Source organism: Acartia tonsa, chromosome 5 (genome assembly GCF_053477335.1).
Source record: "Acartia tonsa isolate MP-2025a chromosome 5, ASM5347733v1, whole genome shotgun sequence".
Taxonomy (NCBI): Eukaryota; Metazoa; Arthropoda; class Copepoda; order Calanoida; family Acartiidae; genus Acartia; species Acartia tonsa.
In genome coordinates, this window is record NC_137264.1 from 42,173,294 (window position 1) to 42,195,702 (window position 22,409).

Here is a 22,409-nt window from a genome sequence, read left to right on the forward strand (position 1 = left end):
CCAAAGAGGAGGGAAAATGTTTACCTACTCTTAATTTTATACATATTTCCCCCTTCCATATATTTTTCATTTTTTTCTGAAGAGGGGGGGAAATGGTGGAAATTTTTGTCAATATTTCTTCTTTTATTTTTATTTTTCATCCCTTTCATATTCATATTTTCCCTAATGTAAATAATGGAAAATCATTGAAGTAGCTTCGACCACCCATTTCCTAAAAGCATTCAGTTAAATAAAGTTTTTTCTTTTTATGATAATATAAAAACATATGGCTAAATTTACTTTTTATTTTTTCATTTTCCCCCAGTTAAGCAGGGGATCCCCTGATGAGTATCTTTTTATACCTAATGCTTCATCACATAGCTGACAACATTCTTTGGTAAATAAGGTTAAAACAGGCTTTTCTTTGCCACTTGAGCATTGTCTTATAAAGGATTTATTAAATATTAATGATTTAAATATTCTAGCATTTTGTGAAATCATCTGAAATAAAGAATTATTACATTATATTTTTAGGATTAACATAATTTTTTTAACAAATCTTCATTATTTGATACTCATATTACTTTTTGAAAATATTATTATTATTAACAACCAAATTACTTAAAAATATAAAAAAAAAGGGCAGAAGGTAGGCTATTACAGAGAACTCGTAATAAATCACGATGGAGCACTTAACACAACCGAAAACAGGCCTTACTTTGAAAATCAATGTTTTATGAGTGCTTATTCAAATAAATTTCTACCAATAACTCCCCCCACCAATCCTGATATTTTGACAAAACTTTAAAAATAAAATACAATTATGTTTATCTTATTCATTCCTTATGCATAATAAATACATATAACTATATTACAAACAAAATTTAAATTTTTCATTTTAACTTACAAAATAAAAACAAAACACTTGTGATGTTGAAATTATGATTTTTTGAAAAAATCTTGAGCACGGGCACGCTTACTTGATCCTGCACTAATATTCAACAAATTGTCTGTGTTTAGATCAATCTTTTCGGCGGTGGCCGGTTTCCGCCGCGGCAAATTCAACAGATTATCCGTGATATCGCCGTCATCCGCCCTGCTGCTTGCACCCGCCACAGGCGTGCCGCCGCCGGCAAGAACGATAGAGCTTTTGGTAGAGGGCGTCTTTTTGCGCAGGCTTCCCGGCGTTTTCTTGGGTGTGGGAGTGGAGGACTTGAACTTGTATGGTGTGGGTGTGTTGCTGAGTGATCGTCCTGGGCTGGGGGTGTAGCTGGCCCGTAACATCTGATCTGTTCCCAAACGAATTCCTGTAATGATATTTTTTTTAAAACACGTGACATGAATTACAATCTTTTAAATAATATAGAATTTAAATAAGCCACTTCCAAAAAAGTCTAAAACTGTTTTTATTGTAACCCTGTATTTACTTATGTGGAATGAACCATTTTTCAATTTGATGAAAACAAGGATGATAACATTAAAATGTAGCGAAAAACCAAAGTGGTGGTTAAAGACAAAGTGATTTTTTAAGAAGATGTACAATGGTCATAAAAGACACGTGACTATTTGGATGACGAATATACAAAAAAACGACACCCTTATGGAAAATCTCCAGAACAAAATTCAGCTATCCATCTTAATTAGAAACTGATTAAACTTTTTTGTCTAAAAACGTTTCTGATGGACAGACGGACATAAAGAAATCTATTATGATGAGTACAAAAAAATTATACAATGGTTAGTAAATTATTCGGTAAAAAACGGATAGAAATTCAATCTCTTTCATAAAAGGAGTAGGTAAAAAACTAACGTACCTAATTTGCCACTGACCAGTCGTTTAGCCGCAGGACTGAGGTTAGGTAGTCCAGATCCAGGTCTGGCCACTCCACCTGTGCCTGGCCGTCCAACCTTCATGCTTGTCTTTGCTTGTTCCAAAGCCTTTAACTTTCTTTCTCTAAAATAATAAAATTATTACTATCTTTTACATGACACGTAGCGACTAACAGTTTTTTTTTAGGATATCCCTGTATTCCCTCTCCCTCTCCAAAACTATTTTAAATGTTCTTTTACCTGTAATATCTGCTGTTCTTATCTGCCAGTTCTTTGGCTATCCTATCTCTCTCAGGTACATCCTTGATGGAAAATCCTTTTCCGGCTCCAGCAATGGGAAACAGTGGCGTCTCATTGCCGCCCTCTAGGCGAAAAGGCGTCGACTCTACCTCTCCCCATGTCATCAGAGGCGAATCGGCAACGCCCAACGCAGGACTGGGCGCCATGGACATCAGCTTGTAGCCGTTTACCATTGGGGTTTCTGGACGGACAAGTTCTTTGCCGTCGGCTCCCACTTTTCCTAGAGCCATGTCGCGTTGTCGCTCGGATTCTCGCCGCAAAAGTTCAGCCTGTAAAATATAATTCAAGTGAACAGCAGTAAAAAATATCTGATGTTTTTTTTAATTAAAAGAGTCTTTACATGAATTAAAAACTTTAATCTATAGGTATAAAAGCAAAGGAATTCACATTTAACCCATAAGTAATCCTTCAATCATAGCATAGGTTATGGACGGGCAGAAGGACCAAGTGAGTTAAAAAGAAATTGCTCAGGTGCCATGGAAAGAATAAGTAAATATCAGACACGAACTTCTTGACTCCAATTATCCTGACATACGGATAGAAATCAAGGTTTTTCATTATACCTGTTTGTCTGTCTTCCATGGAACCTTGGACAGCCTTGTGTTGGTATGTTTGATCTCCTTCTGTTTCTTTGCCAGCTCTAGTTTCTCCTCGTAGCTGAGCTCCAGAGTGTCAGGATTATGGAACACAGAGTTGATATTCTGATACGTCCAGGTCTCCAACTAGAATGTATTAACCATTGTATAAAAGTAACAGGATGTGTGTCTGTCTATTGAAAAGAATCTTGCTAAAAGCTGGACCGATATGGTTTTACTTTAAAGGAAAGTTATTATAGGTCCAGGAAAGGTTTCGAACTATTTTACTCAAAAGATAATCTCCCCTAAATTAATTCTTTTTACTTAAAATATAAATCAAAAGTGAAAGGTAGAATTTTCTCTCACCCATCCTTACCTCAATCACTAAAAATTATCTTTATTTAGATATGTAATAAACATTGCATTGGCGAAATTATAATGCCTATACATATTTATATAAAGCTTTACAAAGGGGGGGGGGGGGGGACGAAAGTGACACTTTTTGAAACCAAAACTTTTTTCTTCACAGTTCCATATTGTACCCCTATAAAGCAACTGCCATGCAAAATGTCAGACCTGTTTAACTCTTTTTTTAGTTGAGTTCCTTTGACTTTTAGTTTTGGTTTCAAAAAGTGTCACTTTCGCCCCCCCCCCCCCCCCTTTAAAGGAAGCCTGCAGGAAATACGCCGTTTTAACTGCTGAAAGACTGCAACAATTAGACGCAATGCCCTAAATTGTTTTTTTTTACCTGTCCAGGTTTTTCAGTTAATGCAGCCTGTTCCTCTATGGACGGCAGGATCATCTCTTTTGCTTTGTTCTCCAGAAACAGTTTCTCATCCTTGTACATCCAGGCATTCTTTATCCTACATAGAAATGAAGTATAGATACATATTTACAGCGGCCGTGATTCAGCAAATTAATTACATTATAAAATTGCTGAAATTTTATGAATTTTCTGACGTAATAAAACTTATTTTGTTCTGTAACTAAAAGGAAGTGGGAAGGGGAAGGAGAGAGAAAAGAAGGAAGTGGGAAGGGGGAGAGAGAAAAGAAGGAAGTAGGTTGTGGTGAAATTTTCACTTAGGATTGTTTGTCAGAATCCTGATCCTGGTCGCTTGTCCCTGCATATTTCATATTCATTGCATGTAATGTATTTGTAATAAAATAGGAAACTGATAGATCAGCTATAGAATCTTATTTTCTCATGAAGTCTAACGTAGAATTAGAATATAGGAGTAAGTTACAGGAATTTATCAATTAGCTTATAAATAATATTTATAATAGGTATAATATTGATATTTTCTTTTGAGTTTTAAATCATTATTTAATCTTCAAAGTTTGCATAAATACCTGTGTTTGATTTCAGATTCTCTCTGTAAATCATAAAAGCTTTCATTATCCTCCGAGGTATGGTTAGCAAGGAACTTGTCTAGATTATCCTTTTCTTCCTCGCTCTCTTTGTTGGTGGTGTCATGTTCTCCAGAAGAGGTTCCACTGCTACCTGCACATGATAACATTTTTGAGATACATATTTTTTGTTAGTTTTAAGATTATATAGTTATACTGTTGTTGTAAAAGGAACTATAGAATTATTTATGTAACTTACAAGTTTAATCACAAGTTCCGTTACAAAAAAGAAAAAGGGGACTATCCACGAATTGATTCTAAGCACCGTCCAACATTGATCCATAGTATTTTTTTTGTGTATATACTCGGTTTATGTTTAATATTATATAATATCGACTAAAAAGTTATGCTTCACCTTGGTTTTATATGAAAAAACTTTGAAATGTAAAGCATTTTTTTATGCAATATCATCAAATGCTTTGTTGAGTTCAAAGAACGAAATAAAAGAAAAGCATCAAATGATGTAAATGGTAAAAGTACATTAATTAAACTGTTTAAAATATTACAAGCTACCAACCCTTTTCTAAATATACATTTTCAATCAAAATAATATACTTTTGTGTCAGAGCTTTTAAACAACAGTTTGAACTCATCAAAACATTTGATGATATTGCACTAAAAGATGCCTAACATTTCAAAGTTTTTTCCATATAATAATATGGTGAAACCTAACTTTTTAGTCGATAAACCAAATATTACACATAAATCTAGTATATTCACTAAAAAAATGCTATGGATCAATGCTGGAAGGTGCTAAGAATCACTTGCTCTTGTTCGGAATCGTGGATAGTTCCTTTTAATCTTAAGATTTTTTACAATGATCGTCGCGACTGTTGTTCCATAAAAAATAAACGATCCCATTAATTCCCGCTCCCCTTCTCTAAAAAATTTACCCTTCTTCTACTTAAAAAAAAACAATGGAGATTTTTTGTTAATTTTGGTTTGGACACTATTTACTGTTACAACAGGAAAACCGAAAAGCATGTTTATAACGAATTGCTCATAAAATCATCTCATATATAATCTTATTCTACTAAATTTCAACCTAGAAATGGTTATCTTATTCATGGACATTGAAACCTAATTTTACCACATCAAATATTAATAAAAATTTTTACTAAAATTGAAAGGGGAGGGGGTCACTACCCGCCCCCTCTCCAAACCACAAGTGCCCACAGAGAACTATACAGAGAAGCCGCTAGTAAATTATAATGTACCTGAAGATTCAGGCCGTCGAGGATCATTTTCGCGTCTAGGTTCTTCTGGTGTTTCAAAGGTGGCAGGACTGGTCATCCTGCGACCGCCAGGTCCTGTTCCGAAGGTGGAGTCGCCCGTACCTGGGCGGCATCCACTATATTTAGCCTTAATATGAATATGAAATAAATTTAAAGTTTACCATTAATAAATCCTTTTCTACTATTTGATCCTAGCTAAGTAGAACTTTAAAATAGTAAACTATGCAAAATCAACAAATGTTTTGATCTATCCTCAAATAAAATTAGCTTTCTACTTCTAACTTAATTTTTTCTAACTGGTTCATGGGTGTATATTCTGCACAAGATTCATTTTTTCCCCTGCTGCAAAATTTTATATTTTTTTCCCTCTTGTTCTTTTTCAAGCAAGGAAGGGGTAAAATTGAAAAAAATTTCAAAACTCTTTATTTTCTTATATTTTCCCCCCTCCCACACATTATTTTTTTTCACCAAGGATGAGAGAAAAATGGAAAAAAATGTTTTCATTTCACTTAATTTTTTCATTCCCCCCCCCCCCCTCAACAACATATTTTTATTATTTTTTACCCCATTTCACCCCTTATTTTCAATTTTTTTAAATAAGGGAGGGGGGAGGAGGTTTTTTGCTCGCATTGCACTTTAAGGGCAACCGCCGATAAATCTGTCAATCATTTTGTAAACTCCTAGTGAATTGGCTTCTGAAAGTGAAAATAAGAAACCTGTAATCTGTTCATTGTGGCAAAGTCTCCTTTAGCTTTGGCGTCCAGGTAGTCATTATGCGCTTTCAACTTCTCCAATTCTAGGACCAATCTTTAAATTATTTGAAGAACAAACAAGGATGACAATATTTTAATAGCAAAGCACACAAATGCATAATTTAAAACATCGAGAAAACAGAAGAAGATAATAATTTTTTGTCAAGGAAACTCCCTAAAAATGACTCGACTCTTAACAAAAAAATAGCCGTCATTTAACAATATCAGTCTTATAAACTACAATTGTATTAACAAATCTAGTAATTTGACAGGTGGACAAAATAAGATAAAAAGTAGATTGTAATTAGTCAGATGAATCTTCATAAGAAATTCAGCCGTATATGCTAAAAAATGAAGAATAATGTTTTATTCGGACATTAGGAAACGAATTTGTTTCCACTTTTGTACATAAAAAAATATCTAGAAAAAAACTAGGTAATAGTGATTAATGTAAAATCAAATAAAAACATTTTAAGGATTAGTCCCTGGAAAGAAATCTCGTTCGATGATTTTTTCAACTTTTTCCACAAATTCATCTTCATCCAGAACTTTTACTTTTCGCTTTCGCACCTAAAAAACATCTTTTTCTAATTTGGCATTCAATTATCCTATCATAAAAGTGATAAGATGTCTACTATGTGTCTGTCTTTCTGAAGCAAAGAATCAAGCTACCCATGCATGAACCGATGTCATAGCGAAGGTTTACAAATATTTTAGAAATTGCCCCCAAAAATTTGTATTTTCATATAAAACTAAAATGGAAGTTGTAGAGTCAACTCCCCAGCTCCTTAGAGGCATCTAGGGGAGTATTTGCTTGTACATATAAAATGTATTCATTTGCAAGTGTAGTAGTCTTTGTACGTACGTAAACTCGTATATTTATGTATTTTACAAACACTAGTAATTAAACAGAAATTTGCTAATCTTATACCATTTACCTTAGCTAACAAATCCGGATCTATAGGTTTCTTGAAGACATCAAGCCTAGAGGCAGGTGAGGAATCAGTTCTAGCGGTTGTACCGCCGTATGCTTGATACTGAGGGGTCGACATTTTAATGGATTTTTTTGTCTGTTCAAAGTTCACTGATAATTGTTAAATTTTTTTAGATATCACTTTCAGACTGTCCGCCTGACGTGCCGTTAAGGGCAGAAATACCGCCTGTTCCGGTACCGCCGTTGATGGGCGTACTGCCAGAATTTAGGTTGCCACCAGCACCTGGATTCTGGGCCTCCAGGAAGTTGCTGACAGTTGCAAATCCTTTGTATTTCTGGATCAATTCCTAAATAAAGATAGGTAAATTTGATTAAGAAATAGTAAAAAACTTTCTCTTGGTGTTATTGTTAAAGAAGATATAGTTCAGTTAAAGCACCATAAACCTCTCTCTACCTGCCTTACAGCTTAGCTTTCAAACATAGATTTGTAAATTAATAATTTAAATTAGTTTCGTGAGTATCTTACCTTTTTCAATGCTAGTTGATTTTTGAGTGCAGCCAACTGTTGCTTTTGTTCTTCAGGATTTAAATCTATGCCTAGAAAAAAAGTTTTAAAAATTAAGATTAACTTTCGCTGGATCAAAAACGGATCAAAGGGGTAGTTTCACAAAATGCATTTGAACTTAATTTAGTGGACCGCATATTTTTTGCTAGTTTAACTAAGTTAATGGGTTAAACTATATTTATATGGCATATATTTGAATGAATTTCAATTTTCTACCATGTAGTCTTGATATTTTAAAAACTACGTGGTAGAAAATTGAAATTCTTTCAAATATATGCTCTATATATGTAGTTTAACCAATTAACCAGGAAAAAATATGCGGTTCACTAAATTAAGTTCAAATGCCTTTCGTTAAACTAGCCCTTTAGCCAAACAAAGTTTTTGACTATTTTAAGCAATCAACTTGTCCTAAAAAATTTAAAGTTGTCCCAAGGTCAATTATGGATATTACAACTAGTAGTATTTTTATATTGCTAATGTTTTAATGCTACTAATGAAATGTTATTTCATAAATGTTGTTGTTACCAACCTCTCAATGTTCTAACTTGCTCTTTGGCTTTTTCTAGCTTCTTATTCAGCTCTTGGATTTTGTTTGCTACTTCAAGACTTTCCTATAATCATAATATGATATAATTCTATTATATGAAGTAAAAAGGAATTTTGTCTGAAGCTTACTATCTCAATAACAATATATGCGATTGGTTTCTCTATTTTAGGTTAGCTTCACATAGATCCTATGATAGTTTTAAGCTTTTTTTGTAGACTCTCTTTGTCCCGTAGAATACAGCACCCCTGATGCTAGGGGCGTAGCAAACAAAATCTAAATTATAATTTACCTTATTCTTGGCAGATGCGTCGTTTGGGTCCTTTTCAACTCTTTTGACTATCTCATAAACAAGGGGTAGAAACTCACAATCAATATCTTTTACATCAGCTATGTTATCCTTAAAAAAAAAAAAAAACATTTCTAGAGTTAGATTCTTGCATTTTTTTCAAAGATCGTACGACGTAACCGGAACTTCCGTGATATTGTTAAACTGCTTTACAGGTAGAATTTTAACAATTTTTTTCTAATTTTAAAGTAGGAATAATAATTATATGAGATACTCAAAATGCGTTAAAATTAATTTTCTTGTATTAATGCTATTGGTTGCATTATGACTAAAACTACATTATCGATGTCTGAAATATAGGATAATTTCTCAGGGATCTAAAGGGAAAAGATAATTATCGATAAATTGACGTAAATCCCGATGATGATGCACATAATAATCCCTAGTGTGGATTAAAATTAGTAGTTTAAACATTTGAACACTGAACTTAAGGAAGCAAGCAATCAAAATTCCATAAATTACCCCGAAGTTGTTTTAAAAAAAAATTAATCTATTAATATAATGATTAATGATCTAATAAATAACGGTTTCCTAGCCGTAAGGAGATTAAATAGAATCTACCTGATTTTCAGTTTTTGTTGGATTCATTATGCTTTAAATTGACTTATCCAACATTTTCAAATAATCTCTGAAAAATTAAAATACAATATAACTTACAAAAACAAAATATCACAGATAATTGTCTTTTTACAATTTAACATTAATAGTGTTTTCATTTAACATGTACTATTCTGACTTTCAAAGGTGTTTATTATTCACTAAACAAACATTAAAGGCAGCTACCAAACGGCTAAAAGCAAGGGAAAGCGCCAATAAAGAAGAAACGCGTAAAATAAGTCTTTTCCGCGCATTTAAGTGCACCGCTATATATCTGTGCATTACTGAGTAATGCCTATTCCAGATATTTTAAAAGCCTTCTTTTGTGGGTTAAAATTTTGTGCGAGCATAATCTATATGTTCTACCGTTTGGCCGTTTATTAGATTTTTGGATATAATCGTTACCAGTAACATTTTACTGTAACTGCACTATATTTTTCTACCTAGAAAACTTAATAATCACAAAACTAAATTTTCCTTGATTTTGTGATAAGCCATGATATAATCTAAAAGAGCACCCTCTCAGAAACACGTCGTTTTTCATAAAAATGTGGAGCTAGAACCTCCAACCAGACAGGATCAACAGAGGTCACGTCTCTCATGTAAATATGCTGAAATAATTTGAATCTTCTTATAATTCGTAAAGAAACCGTAAAACAAAGTTTTGTAATTATAGTTTTCTTAGACTATACAATTCTTTAGTCTAAAACTAATGCAATAACACGTTAAAAGTATTCTTTTTGAAATGTCATCTATGCTTATGAAGTATTTAGTGGTTGCAAAGTTTAAACAATAAACAAGCATTTTACCTTGGTGTGGTTAATTTCGTTGTATATCAGGTACGGTGATAATTTTTCTAAAAGAAATGAAAGATAAAAATATCGTTTTGTATAAAGTTGTAAGCTTTGTTTTTGTCTGTAGCTTAAGATTTCGATAACTGCATACCCGATTTAGTTCTCCATTTTATGGAAGCTTTACATAGGTCCCGGGATAGTTTTATTTTATTTAATTTTAGATTTAAGTACTTGGATAGTTTTAGGCTTTTTATGCCACTGCGAATAAAGCTACTATATGCTAGGGGCGCAGCTGCTAGTTCATGATAAAGAATTAACGATCGAGGTAAAGCTATTATTATAAAATTATAGAACTGCCCTTTGATATTAAACATTAAGTTAATTTATAAAACTATTACTAACTTTTAAAAGTTATAGATGTACATTATAGATGAATTAATTTTTTTTCTCGTATTCATTCGAATCCGGTGGATAGGAACCGGTTCTCATCCATACGAAAAAACTATGTCTAGCATCGTATTATATCCAGCTTTCTACGAATATAGAAATGTACAATCATAAGATTAAAACTAGTTCTTTAAGCCGGTGACTTCGTCACCTCGGGGCTAAAAAAACTAGTTTTAATCTCATAATTGTACATTCTATATCCGCGGAAAGCCGTTTATAATACGATGCGAGAAATAACTATTATGATATAAAATGTTCCTCAAACTGGGAAGTAACGTACATTACTATATGATACAAAAAATTTGATTTTAAAAGTTAAAACTGAAATGAGGGTAAAATATTATTAACTAACCTGTGTATAAAACGCTAGTAGGATGAACTTTTAGTGTTACATCGCCCCTATTTCATCCATATTCTCAACAATTGCTTAATGTTGCTTTGTAAATTGTGAATATTAGGCGTATTTTAACAAACAAATATATTGTATTAAAATTTAACAGATTAAATGGGTTTTTTTCTTCTAATTAATAGCCAAGTTACTACAAACGCACAGAAAGCAATTTGCTAGCAGACGAAAAGAGTCTCCACCACTTGGGCCATAGCTAGGCAAAGGAGATGAGTGAATCTTTTTACAAAAAACGCTAAAATAACTAATGTGGTAAAATTTAAAAAAGGAAATGTGAAAAAAAAATTTAGTACTCATTTTAAAGATAGTTAACTTCAGATTTGAGTAGGTAACTAATTAAAATTGTTAGTAAAATATTCCTTATCGATTTATATTCTCCAGAAGGGTGTAGATATGCGGCGTTGGGAAATAATCCCATTACAATACATTTCAACACAGATTCTTTGTCTAAATAAATGCACTTTTTGTTTAATTTAATAATACCTAATAAGAAGGAATTAATTTTCTGTGAACCCTTTGTGAAAATATATAATTTCCATTTAAGATAATAGCAGTCCAGATGTATAAATAACAAAAAAATATATAAAAATCATTTACTATCTGCAACTTAATGCATACCTATGAATTTAAAATATACCTGACGTAGTAGCCATTGGAATCTCGAATCTTCTTAATACTTTAAACAGTTGTTCTCTAAAGTAAAATAAAATAAAATGTATTTAAAAATAATTCAATCGAACTATCTTCTAGGGGGGCTCTGTGTTCAGAGCGATAAGGGCGCAGAAAATAGCTTAAAACCACCAATAGATTTAAATCTATTAATAAAACAGCCTAAATTCTTCCTGACAACTATGAAAACTTCCTTAAAAAGTTGTAGATATCTTAAGCTTTAGACAAAAAGAAACCTTATTATTTTATGTAATAGGATACAAAATATGTAAAATACACCAAGAACTAGAACAATAACTATCCAGAATCGTAAAATTATATCCGTCCAGTCAAATAATAAATCGCGGAAGGAAAGACGCCCCAAAACAACATAAATACTTATATAATATTTCCCCTTTTAGTACCCAATCATAAAACACAAAGGAAATCAAAACCCAAAGTTGTTTCCTAGCCCCTACCCACCTAAAAATTTGAATCTTACCTCAAATCGTATGCTCGTTTTAAAGCTTTATATCTGAGAGCGTTTGAATTACACCATTTCTTACTCATTCCCTAATCAAAATATTTGTTAATCCATTTAAATTCAACAAGGGGGAGGTAGGTTGTGCTAAAATTGCGTAAATGTATGAGTTTTAAAGCTTAAAAACAGTAGTAGAACGTTAATATTCACTAATACCATGTGTATTCCTTATTGAAAAGAACTATAAACAATTTTTTTTTAAGTTAACATAAAGGGGGGGGGGGTTTAATGCAACCATCTCGTAATCAGTGAGCAAATGGCACTTAGAATTCGAATTTCCATCTGAAATTTTGCATGAGTAATCCTTGGTAGGTCTATTTTCCCTAAATCAAACAAAAAGTTGGAAAAGTAACAGCTAACGGCTGGCGGCTCAGCAGTTTTGCCATTTTTTGGATATCTATAGTACAAATTATTCACGAAACCTATCTCCACCTTATTCTCGTTGCCACTCCAAAACGCTATCAAACGGTTCTATACGGTAGCTGTTGGTACTAGAAGTTTCAAAAATGGTTATTGCTATTATTTAACATGAATTAAACCAAAAATATGTTTTAAATAGTTGATTCCTACGTAATTGATGATGAATTTACCCTGAAAATAGGCTTAACGGCTGAGCCGCCAGCTGTTACTTTTCCAACTTTTTGTTCGATTTAGGGAAAATAGACCTACCAAGGATTACTCATGCAAATGTTTAGATCGAAATTCGAATTCTAAGTGCCATTTGCTCACTGATTACGAGATGGTTGCATTAGAAACCCCCCCCCTTTTATCGTTCTACTACTGTTTTTAAGCCTTAAAACTCACACTTTTACGGAATTTTAGCACAACCTACTTCCCCCTTTATTGAAATGACAATTAGAACTGAAATTGTCCATCAGATGTAACACCCTAATTCAAAAAAATACATTCTTTATAATTATACCAATCTATCTTTATCAAATAACATTCCAAATAAATTAATAATTGAATTTGTGTTTAAAACACTTCTGAAAACAATTTGACGTATAAATAAAAATATAATGTAGAATATACTGAATTTGTCTACCTGTTTCTCAAAAGCATAGAAAACATTTAACAAAGTTAAGAAATCGCCCTCCTCTACCTTAAAATTGTTGATAACTATAAATTAGTTCAAAAAGGGTTAAATATCATATGTAACTAGCAGTTAGTCAAATAAATCAGTTTTAAAATTGGGGCAAAACTAAAGCATGGTTTGTGTATAGTCCTAATCCTAATTTATACAAGTAAGCCCCAATCAGGAATGCAGGAATAATTTCTCATAATGAACTCCTTATCGATTTGATATTTAACCTCATCTTGTTGTAATGCATTAAAATAAATGAGAAAAACAATTTATCGTATTTATGCGATACCGATTAATATCCGATTAGAACCAGTTCTCATCCATACGAAAAAATTATGTCTAGCATCGTATTATATCCAGTTAATTTTCTACGAATATAAAAATGTACAATCAAAAGATTAAAACCAGTTTTTTTAGCCCGTGCCTTTGGCATCTCGGGACTAAAAAAAACTGGTTTAAATCTTATTTATATCCGCGAAAAGCTGTTTATAATACAATGCGAGAAAAAATTAATACTATTCCAATACATGAGGAAAAAAATATCATTATTATTATTATTTATATAAAATCAAATAAAACCTACCTCAAATTGACGTTTTAAAACCTTGACTTTGTCACTTTTTCCCTGTGCGAAAATATTCTCGACCTAAAATATAAATATGTAAGAATTGACATTTTTTCATATTTTTGAGTTCAGACAGACAACTTTATAAAAAAAATATCACTAATATTTTTATAAATAAAATCAGTCTGTCCTTAATACTTAGCTTATTACTTAGCTAAGAAAATCGCACATACCCCACATTCGTTATGGACGAAAAGACATGCAAGGCGAATTAAAGAGTAGCTTAGAAAATAAAAAATACATGGAAAATGCAATTAGTGAATTGAAAAAATATCTGGTAATGATTAAAAGGCCACCTGTAACATTGCGACAATAGTTGCAATTTCTTTGGTACACCCCATTTCTCCTGAGGAGAGTAGCATCTTGGATATGGTTGGAGGTAGGGGCAACTCAGCCATCTGCTCCCCCAGGGGCTTGGTTAGGTCACCTTGGTCGTCAATAGCTCCTATAAAACAAGTTATTACCTAATGCAAACAACAAGTTCATATAAATACGATGGAAGTATATTTAATTGTCTGAACTAAAAAAAAGCTACGCTCAAACTTATTTTGAAGGTAGAATTAGTTTACCTAAAGCATAAAGAAGTTCCATACCACAGATAAGGTTTCTGGATGGGGGTGCACTTGGAAACTCAAATCTTAAACAAATAAAGTTTTTAGCGTTACCTAACATATTTTACCAAAAATCAATTATATTATACACAATATTGTTGTTAAAAAAGTTGAAATCAGCATTTTTTAAAAATGGATTAACGATTATAGAGTTACTACACTTCCTATATCGTACTTAACTGTCGGAGGAATCATCATGCAAAGTGCCTAAATTAAAGAAAAAGAGCTATCTGTTACGGACGGACGGGCTGCACGCAATTATAGAAAGCTTCGCTTTTAAAAATAACAAATTCATCCAATATTAACTCATCTTTACCAAACCGTCAGAAATAGAAATTTTCAGCAGTAAACTGTCATGCAGTAAAAATAGAAAAAATTCAATAAAAATAAGGTTTATGAGTCGATCCTTAGGATACAGAGATTAGCAAAGAGATCTAAAAAATACCTTTGACGTACCGACATACCCCGCACTTTATGAAGGATAAAATAAACTATTTTTTACCTGACTATATTATCAATTCCAAGTGCTTTCAGTTGTAGAATTGCTAGGGAAAGATCTGTCCGCTACGAGCAAAAAATTTATATTATTATGTTCTAGAATACCTAGGTAATATTTATATTATTTTTTTTAATGATTTAGATTATTCAAATTTAACTTACTTGGATTTCTGGAGGTGTATTTAAAGGCAGTTTTAGAAAATCCTCTTCCCTAAAGATTATAGAATATATTAGAAATTACTTTAATTTTTTTAGATTGTGTTTAAGAGCGAAGCTACTCTGTACTTTGAAATGTCCGTCTAAAACGTTTTGGGGGAAACGTGATTTTCTCGGCTCCTTTTCAAGATAGACTACTATTATTTTCAGGGATTAAATAAGTTTACATTTTATAAATTTTCACTAAGTTTCATTAAGTTTTGCCTATTGGTTGGGGTGCTAGATAAATTCAGAGATTTTTCAAGTTTTCGTGATTTTCTCGATTGAATACAAACTAGTTGTGGTGATGGATCGATTCCTAGATTTTCGCGTAATGAATTTAAAGAAAGGTTTCGTGATTTATTTTATCAAGTTTAGTGTATATATTTTATGGCCTGCTCTGTAGTTCATTTTTTTTCCGGATTTTTGAGCTTCGCTTCTCATGGATGTTGTCATCCTTGTTTTATTCAAATATGCATCAAAACCTGCAAAGTCTGTAGCATTTTCCAGGTGCAGTTCTTCCTGCCCTACCTGCCCGCTGTTCACCGCTGGCTTGGGATACCTGGCAAACAGAAAACTAATGAAATCGTTGTTAATAACGGCTGGCCCTCTTTTAAGTTTTAACAAATACGAAATTGAACAAAATAAACATCAATAAGTTAGGTTAGGTTAAGTTTTCTATGATTCATGTTTGTCAAATTATTAGGTCACCGAAGGCACAGGCGCGGCAGGGGTGTATCTTCTACATGGGATCCCCTGATAAAGAGGGGGGGTAAAAATATGTAGGAGGGGGGGGGGGGGGTGAAGAATTTAACAGTCTTAAAATCGTGTGTAGGGGGAGGGGGAATGAAATATTTCGCCGCAGGGAAAAAAAATGAATCTTGTGCAGAATATACACCCCAGGGCACCGGACCTCAGTACAGCATAAGGAACTTGGTTATTTACCTCAGATATGATGAGTGAATCTGTAAAAGTTTCAGCGTTGAACCAAGCTTGTTTAACAAAACACGAATCTATGACATGAACTATGCCGTCGATAGTAACGGATGTTTCTGCTATGTTTGTAGCCACAACTACTTTTCTATAAAAAAAAAGATATTAAGTTTTTTCATAGATTTTTTAATGATTTACCTAATAATGATGCGTTTAAAATGTTACTTATTTAATGATATTTTACTGGAGAAAAAAGTCTTTTACAGAGTGAATATTTCTCTCTCTTATGTTTAATACCAGTTATGTTAGATGTTAATGCTAGATGTACTTAATTGTTCTAATTTCGATAATTTGAATTAAATCCTACTACCTGAAGCCTCTTGGGGCAGGTCTGAACACTTTTAATTGTCTTCCAGGTGACAAAGCTCCATACATTGGTAGAACAAGCATTTTAAATCCATGTCTACTCTCTCCAGCTCTCTCACTAAATTCATTCAAGTATTCAACATAAAAAGATAGCGGTTCTTCATAAAAAAGTAGTTATTTTTTATGGGGGAGGGAAGAGTGTGTCCCTCTTGAAAGAAAAAGAGTTTAGCAGATTTGAATAGGCACTTCCCTCACTTTGAAATCATATCACTAATTTTAATTATTAACTCAAATAAAATAATATAACAGAAGTTCTTTATATTTGATCAATGATCAGCTGTAAAAAAGAATCACCTGTATTTTTCAAGATGGTCAACACAACTATCTACTTCGTCCATTCCTATTTTAAATAAAAAGATATAAAACTGTAACCAAAATTAAGACAAGTTTTATAAATTATTATTTCATTCATTTTTTCACGTTTAGGCGTAAAATCTATTAAAATGCACTCCCTATAAATGCACATATTCTAGCTCGGGGTGCTAAACTTATTTTCAATTTACAATAAGGATAACCTTTACCTTTACTTAGGAGGTTGATATTCACATAAATCCTCAAATAGAACTAACTTATTATTGCTAAATTAATGCTAAATACTAAGTTAATGCGAAAAACTATAATATCTATACCTGTTAGAAATATTAATATATCTCCAGCTGTTTCTTTTTCATGAAGTTTGGTAGCAACCTCTGCACATCCCTTCACATAATCAGCACACGGACTAAAAATGTAATACAATAAATAGTCAAGCTATTCAATAGCTCGTAATCAATGAGTAAATGGCACTTAGAATTTGAATTTAGATCTGAAATTTTGCATGAATAATCCTTGGTAGGTCTTTTTTTCCCTAAATCGAACAAAAAGTTGGAAAAGTAACGGCTGGCGGCTCAGCCGTTTAGCCATTTTTTGGCTTTTATCAAGGCAAATCCATCACGAAACCTATCTCCACATAATACTCTTTGCCGCTCCAAAACGTTTTCAAACGGTTCTAGCCGGTAGTTGCTGATTTAAAGCAAAAATATGTTTAAAAGTTGATTCCTACGTAATTAATGACAGATAATAAATGAGATTTGCCCTAAAAATAGCCCAGGGGTGTATATTCTGCATGGGATCCCCGGCTCAGGGGGGGGGGGGGGAAATAAAAAATAAGTGGTTAGAGGGGAAAAAAATGTAAAAATTAAGAAAACTGAAAACATTTTTTCCATTTTGCCCCCCTCCTTGGTTAAAAAAACTAAAAAAATGTGTGGTAGGAGGGATAAATTAAATAAAATATAGATTTCTTTAAATATTTTTCTATTTCCCCCCCTACTTTTTAAGAAAAATCTAGGGGGGAAAAAAAATAAAAAATTTTGTAGCAGGGGAAAAAAAATAAATCTTGTGCAGAATATACACCCCTGAAATAGCCAAAAAAAACGCCTAAACGGCTGAGCCGTTACTTTTTCAACTTTTTCAAGTGCCATTTACACATTGATAACGAGATGGTTGCATTAACCACCCCCCCACCCCCCCCCCCCCCCCAGTGTATATTAATGTCCGTGAGTCGGTCCATCATGCATTACAGTGTCCGCGCACTGCGCAGTTTACCTTTAAAACACAAAAACCCACATATTTAAGCATGCTTGATATGCGCGAATTAAAGTATTTGATTACTTGTAATTTCTCAAATGATGAGGCATAATTCGTGAAGATTACTAACTTTACAATTATTAACAAAAAGTCTGCACGTCCATTGGGTTATTTTATTTTAAAAGGTGATTCCTAGAACCAGTAGGCAAAAGCTTTAAAATATTTACCGTATGAATGCATGTTAAGAGAAAAGTATATCTATAATGAAAAACCTTTCTAAGCCGCTAAACAATTTCGTTTTAAGACTTCTAAAAGAATATTGTCACTTACTGTTACTCTACATAAGGTTGATGTTCGTCTGTCTTTTAGTTAAGCTTTGATTATTATGACTGTTGTCATCCTTGTTTTTTTAAGCAAAAATAAAGTTGTTGTGTACCTTTTCAAATAATGCACATCAACATTGTAATGTCTTCCCTCAATTGACAAAATTGTTGCTATCTCTTTTTTCTTCACTTGTCCACGGTTAAAAAAATCTCTGTGATGTTTTTTTATGATTTAATATGTGATCATTTTGTGGCATTGACATATTGGTAGGAGGAGTGTTTCCATTTGCAAATGTCCTTTTAAGTTGTGTTCTATGACTTTAAAATCATCTACAACAAAAATAATAATGCAAGAAAAAACTAGTTTGTCACAAATAATTTAGAATTGTCTACTGTTGCGAAAAAGAGGACATAAAATTCTGAGGCAGAAGCATTTCCGCCACCGTTTCTTCAGAGTTCCGCATTGCAACTTATCAACTTGCAATCAACTTAACTGTCTAATCTCTGCAATCAAATACCTTAGCAAATGAAAACACCCTTTTTGCTTACAGTGGGACGTTAATTTCAAGTATCTTACAACAAATAAAAAGGTTTAAATAGAATCTTTAAGTTGTAAAACTAAAATCATAAAATTCCTGATATATTCAGCATCCACTGTAGCGGAGGATATTATCAATTTTAAATCTTTTCTCCTAAATAAAAAATATTGCAGCAATATATATTTATAAGATTTTAGATAATAAATAAAATCCGTACTAGAGCAAAAAATGTATTTAAAAAATTAAGTTTAAAACATGCTCTAACCTAACTTACCTTTTTAAAACTTTCTTGAGAAGCCCCATTATAATATCTATTTGGCATGTTCTTTCGTGTACCTTAAATAAATGTATTAGAAGTTTGTAGGGGTGTTTATTCTGCAAAAAATCTATTTTTTACCCTTCTGCAAAACATTTAATTTTCTAGGTTTTTCCCCAAGGAGGGGGGATAGCGAAATATATTTTCAGTTCTCTTGATTTTATTAAATTTCCCCTCTCCAAGATATTTTTTTTTTCCCACAAGGAGGGGAAAGAATATTTTCAGGACTATCTATTTCTTCATTTTTTCCCTCTCCCACATATTTTTCCCCCCATTTAGCAAGGAATCCCATGCAGACTAATCATACACCCTTAAAAGTTTTATGCGTGGATATCAGGGGTGGATATCTTTGAATTGATTCTGGTTAGGCAATGATATCAAGAATAACAACATTCATAGGTAGTAACAGAAATATACACAACAGAGACGCGGACAAAATAGAAAATTATGAAATAGATACCTACCTACTCACAATGGGAATCTCGTATAGCTTTTTTAATGAATATGATATATCCCTTTTAAAATCTTATTTCCATTTTACGGCAGTGAACAGACTATATTATGCAAGTTTAGGACAAAATTAAATAGTATGAAGAAAAAAAACGTTTCTTGATTGTTATATTATTTTTTACCTCGTCCAGAATTATAGCAGAATAAGAATTGAGCAAAGGATCTCCCATCAGTTCGCGAATTAATATTCCTTCAGTCAAATATTTTATTTTTGTCAACTCCCGCGAAAAATTCTCGTCAAATCTGTATTTTTGTATAACTTTATTGTTTATTCATACTTGATTATTTAAAATCCTATGTGAAACTTCCAATCAAATTTGACTAAAATAAAAAAGGGGGGGGGGGGGGGGGGCGAAAGTGACACTTTTTGAAACCAAAACTAAGAGTCAACAAAGGAACTCAACTAAAAAAAGGGTTACAGGTCTGAGATTTTGCATGGCAGTTGCTTTATAGGGGTAAAATATGGAACTGTGAAGAAACGGCGGCGCAACCGCCGAAAACCGCCGTTTCCCGCCGTAATTTTTGTTGCCTTTTCTCGGCGGTTTTCGGCGGTTGCGCCGCCGTTTCTTCACATTTCCATATTGTACCCCTATAAAGCAACTGCCATGCAAAATGTCAGACCTGTAACTCTTTTTTTAGTTGAGTTCCTTTGACTTTTAGTTTTGGTTTCAAAAAGTGTCACTTTCGCCCCCCCCCCCCTTTAAAATAGAATAGAACAACAAAGTTTTCCTGATACTATAACCGACAGTTGTACCAATAGGACAATCTCTCTCCTCTGCTACCCTAAAAGTAATAAAATATTTTATAATCTTAGTGAAGCTGTGCTGTTGGTTTCCCCATATCGCAATTAACCCACAAACAAGATTTTTGAAAAAACGTATTTTGTAGTTTCTTTCAGGTACTGTTTAAAAAAAGGTTACAAGTTCCACGCAGTTTAAAGTTTGAACCCCCCATTATTAGGGGGCTAGAGATGTAATTTTTAAAACAAAGGAAATAATTGCAAGAGAAATTTGTTGTTAATCTAACTAGGTAGTATCTTTTTCATGTTAGAAATTTTCTCTCACTCCCGTAAAATATTAATAAATAGATAGGTACCTCGTTGCTAATGTGGTAGCAGCTACTCTTCTAGGTTCTGTTACTCCAATCATCTATAATCGAGATAATCTTAAAAATATTAATCCGACTAAAAATGTCAATTAAGAGCATAAATATCTTTTTTTGTACTTCAAAGGCTTCATGATTAAAATGAGAAGGATTGTTTTTATTTCCTCTTTTCGTGTAACTTTTTGTAATATTCATAATTGGCTACTTTAAAAGGAAAACTTGTTTCTCTAGATTTCATTTGTTGGTTACCTTGCCCGCCTGTGAGGAGTAGCCAGATTCGAGTAAAAACTGAGGGAGTTGGGTTGACTTTCCACATCCTGTTTCTCCAACTACCACAACAACCTGATAAAAACAAAATATTAGCAATAAATAAAGAGGACCTTCAACTTGAAGTATCATATCTATGTAAAAATTAAATTGATGTTTAGTTATTGATTTTAAATCTTCAGAAAAGTTTGAAAAAGAACCTGAAATTGTTCAACAAGATATAAAAATGAATCTCGCGACTTGAAAACTGGAAGCTTTCGTCGTTGGGCATCCAAAGGTAGCTCTAAAACAAACTTTAATAAAGTACTTATTTTTTAAATCTTAAAATCGTAACAAGCAAAAGAAAATTTAGAGTCAATGATAAAAGGAGTTAATGGTTTATTTCAAAATACTAGAGCAGTTGAATTAGGTTCTACACTGTGCACATGTATAAAACTGTAACATATTAAACTATCCATGTGATATTGAAATCGGATAGAAACGGTGCTACCTTATTGTATAGCGGATTGAGAAGAAATCCCCCCCCCCCCCCTCCTATTTTCAATTATTTCAAAAATATCATTTCTCAACAGGCAATTTATTATTTTAAGCGAAAGCACAGTGATTGTATTATTAATATAATAATTCTTACGTGAATTTCTGTTATAAATAAAAGTTGTTTGAGAGTCTTGTTTCAGGTCTGGTCGGTCAATTTTAAATGCGGGTGTTTCATCATCATCATCCTAGAAAAAAACAAGAATGACTTCCATATAAACGGAGTTCTGAAACGGTAAGTCAAACGAACATCAACACTTGTGTGAGAACTGAATAAGCAAAACATTAATGTAAACAAAACTAAGTAAATTCGAAACAAAAATACTTTTAAACAGGATAATGTTTAAGGGAATACTTACAGTTTTAAGACATAATTATAGAGATGCTATGTTACAGCATTTTACCCCTTGTTGTGACAGGAATCATTATTCCAAAAATTAGATGAATATGATAATTATATTAAAATTGATGTTAAAAAGGTTAATAATCAACATGTTTGTATTTGGACGTATGACATTTCTGGTGACGATCAAAGAGTTACTACGCTTTCTAAATCGTACCTAAAAACTAGTGGAATCATCATGCCAAGTTTGGAATCGATAGGACAATTCTAACATGCCTATCCATTACGGAAAGACCCTTATTATAGAAAAGTCTTGCTTTTAAAAACAATTATGAGAAATTATAGACTGACATCCCACCATCCTATAGCAAGGGCATAGCCGGCCGTAATCATAGTTTATTCTGACTGGAATATCTTAATATTATTTACCTTAGGACGCAGGAAGCCTGGATTACCAGGCATAGTTGAGCTTTTTCAGCTAGGTACAGATAATATAAAGATGTATTAATTGTTAATCCATTTTTCTTCTGAAATTTAAAGGTGTTCTGAATTAAAAAGGTTATGCAATAAAAAGATTTTTCTATATATTACCAACGGAAACTATGAGGATAAAAATTATGTAGCTTTAAATG

General features: G+C 32.6%; 4 protein-coding genes across 14 annotated transcripts in view; all 4 read right to left on the reverse strand.

Annotated features, from left to right (window-relative positions):
• The window catches only part of LOC145319537 (uncharacterized), a 45,764-nt gene extending 25,422 nt beyond the window's left edge, over nt 1-20,342 (reverse strand). For all 11 annotated transcript variants that reach the window (XR_013879929.1, XR_013879927.1, XR_013879928.1 and 8 more), the window contains exon 1: nt 20,338-20,342. The gene's annotated coding sequence lies outside the window, so the exon portion shown is untranslated. The remainder of the gene's footprint in view (nt 1-20,337) is intronic.
• Es2 (ess-2 splicing factor homolog) lies at nt 480-7,151 on the reverse strand. The gene is made up of 10 exons (XM_080161731.1): nt 7,017-7,151; nt 6,564-6,648; nt 6,043-6,122; nt 5,309-5,453; nt 4,035-4,185; nt 3,433-3,547; nt 2,673-2,831; nt 2,050-2,378; nt 1,794-1,933; nt 480-1,286 (listed from the first exon to the last, which is right to left on the reverse strand). The coding sequence occupies exons 1-10, from the start codon at nt 7,128-7,130 to the stop codon at nt 919-921; spliced, it is 1,686 nt and encodes a 561-aa protein (XP_080017857.1). The 5' UTR covers nt 7,131-7,151; the 3' UTR covers nt 480-918.
• MED9 (mediator complex subunit 9) lies at nt 7,138-9,126 on the reverse strand. The gene is made up of 5 exons (XM_080161769.1): nt 9,032-9,126; nt 8,414-8,521; nt 8,107-8,188; nt 7,539-7,609; nt 7,138-7,359 (listed from the first exon to the last, which is right to left on the reverse strand). The coding sequence occupies exons 1-5, from the start codon at nt 9,056-9,058 to the stop codon at nt 7,183-7,185; spliced, it is 465 nt and encodes a 154-aa protein (XP_080017895.1). The 5' UTR covers nt 9,059-9,126; the 3' UTR covers nt 7,138-7,182.
• LOC145319541 (putative ATP-dependent RNA helicase DHX35) lies at nt 9,098-22,306 on the reverse strand. Its single transcript, XM_080161728.1, has 27 exons — nt 22,207-22,306; nt 21,532-21,622; nt 21,101-21,183; nt 20,883-20,975; nt 20,625-20,677; nt 20,259-20,312; nt 19,652-19,772; nt 18,978-19,039; nt 18,800-18,856; nt 18,278-18,376; nt 16,905-16,996; nt 16,570-16,615; nt 16,220-16,333; nt 15,862-15,997; nt 15,402-15,478; nt 14,884-14,932; nt 14,726-14,787; nt 14,182-14,249; nt 13,909-14,057; nt 13,567-13,633; nt 12,949-13,001; nt 11,865-11,935; nt 11,352-11,407; nt 11,073-11,161; nt 10,661-10,706; nt 9,877-9,923; nt 9,098-9,678 (listed from the first exon to the last, which is right to left on the reverse strand). The coding sequence occupies exons 1-27, from the start codon at nt 22,237-22,239 to the stop codon at nt 9,574-9,576; spliced, it is 2,073 nt and encodes a 690-aa protein (XP_080017854.1). The 5' UTR covers nt 22,240-22,306; the 3' UTR covers nt 9,098-9,573.
• Nucleotides 22,307-22,409: the final 103 nt, after the last annotated feature.